The sequence below is a fragment of the Canis aureus genome, chromosome 11, assembly GCF_053574225.1.
Source record: "Canis aureus isolate CA01 chromosome 11, VMU_Caureus_v.1.0, whole genome shotgun sequence".
NCBI lineage: Eukaryota > Metazoa > Chordata > Mammalia > Carnivora > Canidae > Canis > Canis aureus.
In genome coordinates, this window is record NC_135621.1 from 66,466,172 (window position 1) to 66,479,641 (window position 13,470).

At 39.5% G+C, this 13,470-nt stretch overlaps 1 protein-coding gene across 4 annotated transcripts in view; it reads left to right on the forward strand.

Moving 5' to 3' along the window:
• The window catches only part of UGP2 (UDP-glucose pyrophosphorylase 2), a 71,942-nt gene that overhangs the window by 14,134 nt on the left and 44,338 nt on the right, over positions 1-13,470 (forward strand). For 3 of the 4 annotated variants that reach the window (XM_077915622.1, XM_077915621.1, XM_077915624.1), the window contains exons 2-3: positions 3,249-3,376; positions 4,179-4,286. In XM_077915622.1, coding sequence (XP_077771748.1) covers positions 3,263-3,376; positions 4,179-4,286 — 222 coding nt within the window. In that variant the 5' untranslated portion in view covers positions 3,249-3,262. Of the gene's footprint in view, positions 1-3,248; positions 3,377-3,560; positions 3,755-4,178; positions 4,287-13,470 lie in introns of those variants that run through there. The other variant, XM_077915625.1, reaches the window with a different exon arrangement.

Here is a 13,470-nt window from a genome sequence, read left to right on the forward strand (position 1 = left end):
GTCCAAAGTTGAGCAGTTCCCTATAGCTAGGAAGTGAGAAGGGATAAAACATTTTGGGAGGTTAGGAATCTTGTATTATTCAGGAGATTCTTTAATTGACCTTCCATTAGAAACACAACTGTCCTTGCCAGAAGTGTAACCTGAGAATCTTAAGTCCAACAAAACTTTTAAAATCCATACTTCTTTTCCTACCAGAAATTCCAGACCTTTCTTAGAAAACTCAGGAATGGATAAGGAGGTCACTGCTAAGGGAAATGGTTTCTAGCTCTATGCCTCCCAGTCTGTGTCAGGTGTTTAGGATAGACTTTCTTCTTGATTAAGCATAAGTCCTTATTCTTGCATATTCTTTAATCCTTAAAAGCCCTTCTTTATTGTTTAGTCCCTAAGAAAACAAAACTTCATAGTAGCACTGCCCAGAGGAAAGGGAAGGAAAAAGCAGTGGAATAGGGTGGAAGAGGTGATAGGCTCTTTTTTTCTTTCTGTGCGTGTGTGTGATAGGCTCTTTATAACATTCTTTGTTGTATTAGCTGTTCCTATTTGTAGTGGCTAGAAGGAATACAAATTGTTCTTTGTTTGCATTTGGTGCTATATCAAAGAAATGGGAGGAATAAAGGTTAGGGATATTTGTTACAACTTGAGTTTGAATCTGTGTCTGGGTTTTTTTGTTTTTTGTTTTTGTTTTGTTTTGTTTTACTCTAAGGGTTGAACTCCCTGCAGCTGGCATAATATCACATGTAGTATTAAATGTGTCTTTCAGCCAGCCTTCTTAGGTTGGCTCTGTAGGGAGGATTGTGACATGGTTTCTATGTGTTTTGACCTTAAATCATGTAGATTGATAGGCAGTTGTTCTGCAGAGGGATTCTTTAAGCTTGATGGGGTGTTTGTTCAATTAGTTTTTTTATTTTTATTTTTTTATCGTTTTCATGTAGACAAATCTCAAGAAGCCACTATAGTTATTTTTAAACCTTGCAGTTACATTTGTTGTTACCTCATTTTGGCATTTGCCCAGAATATAAGTTAAATTTCCATTGCTAATTTTTAGGAATGTGACTGAGAATGCTGGCTTTCAGGATCTAACTTCAGCAACAAAGCAGCAAGTCTGTAGATGTCTATGATCCCAACAAAAACTTTAAAAAAAAATCATTATAAAGTTCTTGATCTATTTTAATCCATGTGTGACACAGAATCAAAGAATTCATGTGTTCCTTGATTTAGAGGTTTTATATTTAGTGGATTTTTCTTCCAAATTATTTCTTAAATATTAATATGCGTGTTGGCTTAAAGATTGGGGGAGAGATATCCCAGGTATACCTGAGGCAGGAGGTTTGGGGCAGGGGGATTTTAAACTGTGACATATTTTAGGATACAATTAAGTCAGCCAAGGGATGAACTTGTATAGTTAATGTCATGTTGACTCTAGTTTAAAATGTTCTGCAGGAGTTTTTAGTTACCTATCATAGTTATGCAAACATGCTCATCCATTGTCATGAATTTTTACATAGGATAATCAAGTTGCCTCTCACTAGTGGAAACATACATTTAGGTTATTTATGGAACACACAGGTGTGTTTCTTAGCTCAAAGAAGTTATTTATGGAACACTGTTTGGGTCACTTAAAATGTTTACTGGAGTCTATAAACTTAGTTGTGTTGTGGTTTATGCCTATAAAAAGAGCACCATTAAAAAATGGCTATTTTAGGATTAGATTATGTGCTCTCATCAAATTTCTTTTTTTTTTCCTCTTGGGTTTAAACATGACAGAAAACAGATTTAAAAAGGTTTTTGAAGAGCTTGAAGGTTAAATAGCTCATTTGTTAACACTTTTAGGTATTTGGGAGAAGGAGAAGCTGTCTACATTAAATAAATTGCTTTAAGAGTTACATAATTTACTAATTTCTGCTCTCAAAAGTATCCTAAAAATATTATGTTGGCTTTAATTCTGTTTAAATGTTTTCTTCTGTCCAGATAACAAAATAATTTATGGTGGGGATGCCTGGTGGCTCAGTTGATTAAGCATGGAACTCGATTTTGGCCCAGGTCATGATCTCAATGTCCTGGGATTGAGCCCCAGGTGGGCAGCATGCTCAGTTTAGAATCTTCTTGAGATTCTCCCTTCTTCATCCCCTCCTCTTTTCCTCTCCCCTTAGTCTTGCCTCTGAAATACATAAATCTTTAAAAAATATTTATGGTGTGTAGGAGGTAGTATTTTTAGTTTTATTGAAATATGATTCTACTAAATCAACATTTGTAGGACTGAGTAGTTGTCAAAAACATGTTTGAACATAAACTTCAAAACTACATTTATAAAATGACTTAGTTACTGAAGAAAAAGGGTAAGGTGAACAATATAGTCTGATTATCCCTTATTTAGATAAGTAATTACTATCTAGATGGCTAAAGCATGTAAAAGAACCTGTGTTGGCATTTTTCTCCCAAGGTAGTTAGACCTGGGATGTTTTCTTTTTCTCTACTTTTCTGTTTTTCTTTTCATCTATCAGGCATTTCTGTCACCATTAGTGAGTCACCTTTATTGAGATCCATCTGTCACAGAGATGTCCAGCTATGCCAAAAGCCCTGATAGTCTTGTCTGACACAGATAAACACTGAAAAGTCTTGGCTGAAATTGAGGACAAGAAGCAGGGAAGCAGACCCTGCATCTTTTTAAGTGAAAATTTTGACCATAGAGGTGCCTGGGAGTTGCCAGTATCTCTCAAGTTTTTCTTTAGTAATGGATGTGAAACCGGAGTGGCTTCCCTTCTAAAATGGAAAGAATTCCTTAATTTTTTCATGTGGCCCGGAGGGGAAGGGATTTTTTGCTTCTGTGAAGTTGCTAAACCCCTTCGGTTCTCTTATCAGGCAGCAGTTCCATAAGGGAAATTTCCGTAAAATATACCCTTATTCCAGTTCTTATTTTTCTCCAGCTTTGATGGCTAAGAGGGAAACATTAGTAGAGATGGAACTATACACACAAATGAAGATTAATCCTTTTAGTCCCACCTGCCCCTTCTTCCCAAAAGTCTTTATTAGTGTTTTAGATATACTAGGAATGCATATAGGTGTACCAAATTTGAGGCCATATGATTATATAGTCCTAATTAGTTGACGCTACCGAAATCCTTCAAGTGGGTGATAGCACCATAGGATTGAGCCCTTCTCATTTGCTGGCACACTAGAAATAAATCATTTATAGCTTACCAGCTGTTTGAATGGCTGTCTGATTTTTCTGTTGGTGGTTTTATGTTTTTAAGATCTTAGTAAAGCCATGTCTCAAGATGGTGCTTCTCAGTTTCAAGAAGTCATTCGACAAGAGCTAGAATTATCTGTGAAGAAGGAACTAGAAAAAATACTTACCACAGCACCATCACATGAGTTTGAGGTAAGGATTTTACAATGTTTTTTGCTTCCATCCACCTGCATACTGAGTTGTTATTGCTGCTGTTGATCATCCAGCCTGAAATACAAAATATAAGAGCAATAAAAACATTAGGATTACTTAACACTTAAGGATTTTCAACATTTGCCCATTGTTAAGCCATTGTCCTTTCTTTTTTTAATTCTAGGAAGTTTCTAAAGTATAAAAGAATCAGAACAAAATTTTATTTGTCCTGTGTTCTAATATCATTGGGTAGAAAAACTTAGAATTGTGAGAAGTTTATCAGCCATATATCCTGCTGCATGCGTTTTTCCAGAGAGCCAATTCTAATAGAACCATGCTACTTTGTCAGCTATAATAGCAGTTTCCCAGCATAGACAGGTATTTTTACTTTTTATACTTATAAATCAATAGATCATCCTTTTCATTTTCAAATTTTAGTTTGTACTTTATGTTTTGAGTTTAGTTGTGTTTTATTCCTTTTTCCTTAGGTAAAGATTAATTTTCACTTAAAAGAGGTAGAGAAAGATATTGACAAATATAGAGAACCTATTGAAATTCTCAGGTTACATGATACTGGTGATACTGGTGGGAGATTTGGAAGATTATTTGCTTGCATTCCTTTAAGTGTGGTTCTTAGGTTTTCTTCCTCTTTTAAGTGGGGGGTATAAAAAGTCTCTGCTGTACTTCATGTTCTCATAGTATAAGAATTTCATTGAAAGGTGTTTTAAATGTATAATATGTATCTATATTTATTAAATAGTAGGCATTTTGCTAGTTGTAACAAGAACTTCTATTTTCATAGCACACTAAAAAAGACCTTGATGGATTTCGGAAGCTATTTCATAGATTTTTGCAAGAAAAGGGGCCTTCTGTGGATTGGGGAAAAATACAGAGACCTCCAGAAGATTCGGTAAGTTTTAGATAAATTGTAGGAAAATTTAAGGTAATTCAAGGCCTGGTTTTAAATTTGGGGGTGAGGTACTGTGGAGATACTATAAGAACCATCATTTTAGACATAGACAGGAATTGCTTTGCATTCTCTTCCCTCATGCCGAAACTACAGAGATAGCCTACTGCTTTCCTTCCTGTTTGTTAGTCCTATCTTTTCAGTCCTGCAGGGGATTTATGAAAGTTTAATCTCCCTGTAACACTACCTCATAACTTAACGTCCCTGAATAGGAGGCAATTCTTTTGCAAAGTACCAAACACACAGTAAGAGCTTCATTTATGTTCCTTCTCTCTCCCAAACCATCTGATTTCTCACAGCCTATAGTGTCTTGTACAGATGCTATGTCATCTACTTAAAGCTCTCCTCATGCTTTTAACCCATCTTTATAGCCCTGTTTCCCCTGCCTGCATTTCACAGGTTGTATTATCTTGCTTCTAGACTTTTGTATGTCATTTCCTTGGAATACTTTGGACTGTTTACCTATCAAAATCCTGCTCATTCCAAATGCCTCCACCTCTGTCTTCAACCCCTAGCATAAATCTGCTTTGAAGAAGTGTAGTGCAGTAGTATTATAGGCACAAATCCTAGTTTTACTACTTATGAGCTTTATGTAAAATGAGAATAATACCAAGTGACTTAGGTATTTTACAGGGTTGCCATGAGGCTTTATTAAGAAACATATGTGGAAACATGTTAAACCATGAAGCATTTTTCAGGTACTAGTGGTAGTACATGTGGCACTTAGCTGGCTTGAGTAGTAGTTGATTGTATGTGTGTATTTTTTTCATGCTAGACCTTGAAGTCAGGGGACCATGCGTCCTGAGCAAATGTTTGTTGAGTGGATGATCTAAATGCATTTATTGTGTAGAGAATAAGTTTTGGTAAAGTATTGACTTTTCTTTCTCGTTTGACATCTGCTGCTTTGTAGCACTTTTCATTGCAGGTAGAAGAGACTTGGTAGGGTGGAGCAATTGTATGTAGATAGTTTATATCTTAAATGTTTATAATCTTTTTTTAGATTTTATTTTATTTATTTATTTGAGAGGGAGAAAGAGCAGGAAAGAGAGAGCAGGGGCAGAGGGAGATGCAGACTTCCTGCCGAGCTGGGAGCCCGATATGGGGCTGGATCCTGGGACTCAGTGACCATGACTTGAGCCAAAGGCAGACACTTAACTAACTGAGCCACTCAGGCACCCCTTAAATGTCTACAATCTTAGGTAATCCAATACTGGCTTTAAAACAATGCTGTTGAAAGCAGAGGTTTGGTAAAGTACTGCCTGAAGGCTGCTCCACTGACCGTTTGTAAAGTTTTATTGGAACATAACCATGCATTCATTTATATACCATTTATTTTGGCTTAAGCTAATGGAGACTCTCGTGTTTTTCTCCTGGGAAAATCTACAATTCCTGGTTAGGATTGCTTTTATTTCCAGTATGTGGAAAATGCTTTTCAGTTCTTAAACTTGTTAAAATTCTGAATTATATGCTCAGTGTAAAAATAAATAAATAAATAAATAAATAAATAAATAAATAAATCACACCTAACAAAGGAGTCTCTCATTTTTGATATTGAAATTAAAAATCTACTTGCATATATTGCTTGCCAATTACTGTGTGTGTGTGTGTGTGTGTGTGTGTGTGTATGTGTATCTATGTGCATGTCTGTGTTTAAGGTCTACTGTTTTGGACTTTGATTCCTTGGCTTTAGTGAATGAATTATGATTTATTTTTTTTTATTTTTTTTTTTTTTAAGATTTTATTTTTTGGGGCAACTGGGTGGCTCAGTGGTTGAGCATCTGTCTTCAGCTCAGGGTGTGATCCCAGGGTCCTGGGATCGAGTCCTGCATCAAGGTCCTTGCAGGGAGCCTGCTTCCCCCTCTGCCTGTGTCTCTGCCCTCTCTCTGTGTCTCTCATGAATAAATAAATAAAACTTAAAAAAAAGATTTTATCTATTTGAGGGAGAGAGACATATTGAGAGAGAGAGAGAGAGAGAGAGAGAGCATGAGCAAGGGGGAGAGGGAGAAACAGGCTCCCTGCTGAAGGATCATGACCTGAGCTGAAGGGCGACCCTTCACCAATGGAGCCACCCAGGTGCCCCTGAGTTTTGGTTTTTTTTTTTTTTTTTTTTTTTTTTTTTTTTTTTTTTATATTTTATTGGTGTTCAATTTACTAACATACAGAATAACACCCAGTGCCCGTCACCCATTCACTCTCACCCCCCGCCCTCCTCCCCTTCTACCACCCCTAGTTCGTTTCCCAGAGTTAGCAGTCTTTACGTTCTGTCTCCCTTTCTGATATTTCCCACACATTTCTTCTCCCTTCCCTTATTTTCCCTTTCACTATTATTTATATTCCCCAAATGAATGAGAACATATAATGTTTGTCCTTCTCCGACTGGCTTACTTCACTCAGCATGATACCCTCCAGTTCCATCCACGTTGAAGCAAATGGTGGGTATTTGTCATTTCTAATAGCTGAGTAATATTCCATTGTATACATAAACCACATCTTCTTTATCCATTCATCTTTCGTTGGACACCGAGGCTCCTTCCACAGTTTGGCTATCGTGGCCATTGCTGCTAGAAACATCGGGGTGCAGGTGTCCCGGCGTTTCATTGCATTTGTATCTTTGGGGTAAATCCCCAACAGTGCAATTGCTGGGTCGTAGGGCAGGTATATTTTTAACTGTTTGAGGAACCTCCACACAGTTTTCCAGAGTGGCTGCACCAGTTCACATTCCCACCAACAGTGTAAGAGGGTTCCCTTTTCTCCGCATCCTCTCCAACATTTGTGGTTTCCTGCCTTGTTAATTTTCCCCATTCTCACTGGTGTGAGGTGGTATCTCATTGTAGTTTTGATTTGTATTTCCCTGATGGCAAGTGATGCAGAGCATTTTCTCATATGCATGTTGGCCATGTCTATGTCTTCCTCTGTGAGATTTCTGTTCATGTCTTTTGCCCATTTCATGATTGGATTGTTTGTTTCTTTGGTGTTGAGTTTAATAAGTTCTTTATAGATCTTGGAAACTAGCCCTTTATCTGATATGTCATTTGCAAATATCTTCTCCCATTCTGTAGGTTGTCTTTGAGTTTTGTTGACTGTATCCTTTGCTGTGCAAAAGCTTCTTATCTTGATGAAGTCCCAATAGTTCATTTTTGCTTTTGTTTCTTTTGCCTTCGTGGATGTATCTTGCAAGAAGTTACTATGGCCGAGTTCAAAAAGGGTGTTGCCTGTGTTCTTCTCTAGGATTTTGATGGAATCTTGTCTCACATTTAGATCTTTCATCCATTTTGAGTTTATCTTTGTGTATGGTGAAAGAGAGTGGTCTAGTTTCATTCTTCTGCATGTGGATGTCCAATTTTCCCAGCACCATTTATTGAAGAGACTGTCTTTCTTCCAGTGGATAGTCTTTCCTCCTTTATCGAATATTAGTTGACCATAAAGTTCAGGGTCCACTTCTGGATTCTCTATTCTGTTCCACTGATCTATGTGTCTGTTTTTGTGCCAGTACCACACTGTCTTGATGACCACAGCTTTGTAGTACAACTTGAAATCTGGCATTGTGATGCCCCCAGATATGGTTTTCTTTTTTAAAATTCCCCTGGCTATTCGGGGTCTTTTCTGATTCCACACAAATCTTAAAATAATTTGTTCTAACTCTCTGAAGAAAGTCCATGGTATTTTGATAGGGATTGCATTAAACGTGTATATTGCCCTGGGTAACATTGACATTTTTACAATATTAATTCTGCCAATCCATGAGCATGGAATATTTTTCCATCTCTTTGTGTCTTCCTCAATTTCTTTCAGAAGTGTTCTATAGTTTTGAGGGTATAGATCCTTTACATCTTTGGTGAGGTTTATTCCTAGGTATCTTATGCTTTTGGGTGCAATTGTAAATGGGATTGACTCCTTAATTTCTCTTTCTTCAGTCTCATTGTTAGTGTATAGAAATGCCACTGACTTCTGGGCATTGATTTTGTATCCTGCCACGCTACCGAATTGCTGTATGAGTTCTAGCAATCTTGGGGTGGAGACTTTTGGGTTTTCTATGTAGAGTATCATGTCATCGGCGAAGAGGGAGAGTTTGACTTCTTCTTTGCCAATTTGAATGCCTTTAATGTCTTTTTGTTGTCTGATTGCTGAGGCTAGGACTTCCAGTACTATGTTGAATAGCAGTGGTGAGAGTGGACATCCCTGTCTTGTTCCTGATCTTAGGGGAAAGGCTCCCAGTGCTTCCCCATTGAGAATGATATTTGCTGTGGGCTTTTCATAGATAGCTTTTAAGATGTCGAGGAATGTTCCCTCTATCCCTACACTCTGAAGAGTTTTGATCAGGAATGGATGCTGTATTTTGTCAAATGCTTTCTCTGCATCCAATGAGAGGATCATATGGTTCTTGGTTTTTCTCTTGCTGATATGATGAATCACATTGATTGTTTTACGGGTGTTGAACCAGCCTTGTGTCCCAGGGATAAATCCTACTTGGTCATGGTGAATAATTTTCTTAATGAACTGTTGGATCCTATTGGCCAGTATCTTGTTGAGAATTTTTGCATCCATGTTCATCAGGGATATTGGTCTGTAATTCTCCTTTTTGGCGGGGTCTTTGTCTGGCTTTGGAATTAAGGTGATGCTGGCTTCATAGAACGAATTTGGAAGTACTCCATCTCTTTCTATCTTTCCAAACAGCTTTAGGAGAATAGGTATGATTTCTTCTTTAAACGTTTGATAAAATTCTCCTGGGAAGCCATCTGGCCCTGGACTCTTGTGTCTTGGGAGGTTTTTGATGACTGCTTCAATTTCCTCCCTGGTTATTGGCCTGTTCAGGTTTTCTATTTCTTCCTGTTCCAGTTTTGGTAGTTTGTGGCTTTCCAGGAATGCGTCCATTTCTTCTAGATTGCCTAATTTATTGGCATATAGCTGTTCATAATATGTTTTTAAAATCGTTTGTATTTCCTTGGTGTTGGTAGTGATCTCTCCTTTCTCATTCATGATTTTATTAATTTGAGTCTTCTCTCTCTTCTTTTTAATAAGGCTGGCTAATGGTTTATCTATCTTATTAATTCTTTCAAAGAACCAACTCCTGGTTCTGTTGATCTGTTCCACAGTTCTTCTGGTCTCGATTTCGTTGAGTTCTGCTCGAATCTTTATTAACTCCCTTCTTCTCTTGGGTGTAGGATCTATTTGCTGTTTTTTCTCTAGCTCCTTTATGTGTAAGGTTAGCTTTTGTATTTGAGTTCTTTCCAGTTTTTGAATGGATGCTTGTATTGCGATGTATTTCCCCCTTAGGACTGCTTTTGCTGCATCCCAAAGATTTTGAACGGTTGTATCTTCATTCTCATTAGTTTCCATGAATCTTTTTAATTCTTCCTTAATTTCCTGGTTGACCCTTTTATCTTTTAGCAGGATGGTCCTTAACCTCCATGTGTTTGAGGTCCTTCCAAACTTCTTGTTGTGATTTAGTTCTAATTTCAAGGCATTATGGTCCGAGAATATGCAGGGGACAATCCCAATCTTTTGGTATCGGTTCAGACCTGATTTGTGACCCAATATGTGGTCTATTCTGGAGAAAGTTCCATGTGCGCTTGAGAAGAATGTGTATTCAGTTGAGTTTGGATGTAAAGTTCTGTAGATATCTGTGAAATCTATCTGGTCCAGTGTATCATTTAAAGCTCTCGTTTCTTTGGAGATGTTTTGCTTAGAAGACCTATCGAGTATAGAAAGAGCTAGATTGAAGTCACCAAGTATAAGTGTATTATTATCTAAGTATTTCTTCACTTTGGTTAATAATTGATTTATATATTTGGCAGCTCCCACATTCGGAGCATATATATTGAGGATTGTTAAGTCCTCTTGTTGAATAGATCCTTTAAGTATGATATAGTGTCCCTCTTCATCTCTCACTACAGTCTTTGGGGTAAATTTTAGTTTATCTGATATAAGGATGGCTACCCCTGCTTTCTTTTGAGGACCATTCGAATGGTAAATGGTTCTCCAACCTTTTATTTTCAGGCTGTAGGTGTCCTTCTGTCTAAAATGAGTCTCTTGTAGACAGCAAATAGATGGGTCCTGCTTTTTTATCCAGTCTGAAACCCTGCGCCTTTTGATGGGGTCATTAAGCCCGTTCACATTCAGAGTTACTATTGAGAGATATGAGTTTAGTGTCATCATGATATCTATTCAGTCTTTGTTTTTGTGGACTGTTCCACTGAACTTCTTCTTAAAGGGGAATTTTAAGAGGCCCCCTTAAAATTTCTTGCAGAGCTGGTTTGGAGGTCACATATTCTTTTAGTTGCTGCCTGTCTTGGAAGCTCTTTATCTCTCCTTCCGTTTTGAATGAGAGCCTTGCTGGATAAAGTATTCTTGGTTGCATGTTCTTCTCATTTAGGACCCTGAATATATCCTGCCAGCCCTTTCTGGCCTGCCAGGTCTCTGTGGAGAGGTCTGCTGTTACCCTAATACTCCTCCCCATAAAAGTCAGGGATTTCTTGTCTCTTGCTGCTTTAAGGATCTTCTCTTTATCTTTGGAATTTGCAAGCTTCACAATTAAATGTCGAGGTGTTGAACGGTTTTTATTGATTTTAGGGGGGGGATCTCTCTATTTCCTGGTTCTGAATGCCTGTTTCCCTTCCCAGATTAGGAAAGTTTTCAGCTAGAATTTGTTCAAATACATATTCTGGCCCTCTGTCCCTTTCGGCGCCCTCGGGAACCCCAATTAAACGTAGGTTTTTCTTCCTCAGGCTGTCGTTTATTTCCCTTAATCTATCTTCATGGTCTTTTAATTGTTTGTCTCTTTTTTCCTCAGTTTCCCTCTTTGCTATCAACTTGTCTTCTAGGTCACTCACTCGTTCTTCCACCTCGTTAACCCTCGTCGTTAGGACTTCTAGTTTGGATTGCATCTCATTCAATTGATTTTTAATTTCTGCCTGATTAGCTCTAAATTCTGCAGTCATGAAGTCTCTTGAGTCCTTTATACTTTTTTCTAGAGCCACCAGTAGCTGTATAATAGTGCTTCTGAATTGGCTTTCTGACATTGAATTGTAATCCAGATTTTGTAACTCTGTGGGAGAGAGGACTGTTTCTGATTCTTTCTTTTGAGGTGAGGTTTTCCTTCTAGTCATTTTGCTCAGTGCAGAGTGGCCAAAAGCAAGTTGTATTGGGGAAAAAGAGAAAAAGAGAGGAGAGAAAGAAGGAAAGAAAAGAGAAAGAGAAAAAAAAAAAGGGAAGAAAAAGAAAAAAAAAAAAACGAAAAAATAAAAAAAAAAAAAGAAGAAAAAGAGAAAGAAAAAGAAAGGAGAAAAAAAAAGGGGGTGGGGGAAGGAAACAAATCAAAAAGCAAAACAAAACAAAAACTAAAACAAAAACAAAAACAAACAAAAAAAGAACCACCGGGGAGTATCTTCTGATTCTGTGTTCTTTAAGTCCCTTGGCTTCTCCTGGAAGTTGTCCGTCTAGCTGGTGTTCTGGGGGAGGGGCCTGTTGTGCTGATTTTCAGGTGTTAGCAGTTGGGGGAGCTGCTGTGCCCCTGCCTGGTGCAGGGCTCAGTGGGGGTTGTTTACCCCGTGAGGCCGCAGGAGGAACAGCCCCAGTGGCGGGGCAGCTCTGGAAACCTGGATTCAGCTCCGGCAGGAACTCAGTCTGCAGGGCCTGGAGGCTCCGGGGCGGGGCCGCTGATCTGCTCAGCTGGGGCAGGAGCGTCCTTGCTGTCCTGGGCCCTCCCAGCCTCTGCCTGTCCCGGGGGAGGCCAGATCCTGGGCTGTGTCCCGGCGCCCTGTGCTCCGGAGCCTGCGCTGTTGGATTCGCGCTCCCGGGCCGCAGCCCCCTCCGCGGAGCCGCCGCCCAAGCCCCTCCGAGCTGCTCCTGGAACCGCGCAGCCCCCTCTGCACGGAGCCTCTTCCTCTGCCCGAGCCCCTCCGAGCTGCTCCCGGGGCCGCGCAGCCCCCTCCGCGGAGCTGCCGCCCGAGCCCCTTCAGCTGCTCCGGGTCCCGCCGGGTCCCGCCGTGCGCGCTGCAGCCCTTAGGGAGCTCGGCGCACTCTCCTGGGCGCGCAGTTGCTGTTACTGTCCCAGGGAGCCCGAGGGCATCCCCGCCCTCCTGGGTCCTGCTCCACCTCCCCGCGAGCCCCTTTCCCCCGGGAACGTTGGTGCAGCTCCTGCTTCTCCGGGACGGGGCTCTCCTGTCCTGGGGACACTCGCCCCGGCCTCAGCCCGGCTCCTCGCGGGGCCCCTCCCCCTTGGAGGCCTTTGTTCCTTTATTTCTTTTTCCCCGTCTTCCTACCTTGATAGAAGCGCGAACTCTTCTCACTGTAGCATTCCAGCTGGTCTCTCTTTAAATCTCAGGCCGAATTCATAGATTTTCAGGATAATTTGAAGGTTTTCTAGGTAGTTTGGTGGAGACAGGTGATTTGGAGACCCTACTCTTCCGCCATCTTGCTCCGCAATCTCCGAATTATGATTTATTTTTCCGGTTTTAGTGTAGAATTAATAATATTTTCTCCTGAAAAACAAAAAAGAATAGAAGTCTTTAGGATAGTTAGTTTTTAAAAAAGGGGCTATTTGTAAATTCAGTCAGATTTTTAAAAATGTCTTGGAATAGGCCTAAAGTTATAACAAAAATTTAGGCAAGTGTATTTCTCTCCTTTTAAGTAACTTTGATTTTTGCCTAGAAATGTATTCCTAACTGAAATAACTTAATTTTTTTAATTAATGATAGACCTGGGTGTAAAGGTGTAATTCTTGCTTGCATACTTGGACTTTGTTTTTTTCCTATATAAACTTAACCATTTGATGATAGAGCCTACCTTGAAAGAAAGAACACAGATTTGTTACTTTCAGTTTAAGGTTCAAGATTCTGCTTTGCCAGTGAGAAATCTACCTATCTGTTTTTATTTTATTTTATTTTACTTATTTATTTGAGAGAGAGAAGAAAGAGCAGTGGCAGAGGCAGAGGTTTCTTTATTTTGAGAGAGGACTGTAATATAAAGAAGGGTTTCTTTAAATAGGCATTGCAGGGTACAGAAAGAAGGGAAGGAGGGAGGGACCAGAACCACCTAGGGATTTTTCCAGTTCAGTACTACCATCCCCAACAAGGTTCTCACAGACACTTTCAAGAGGCTGTGTGCCTATAGTGATAATTACTGAGAG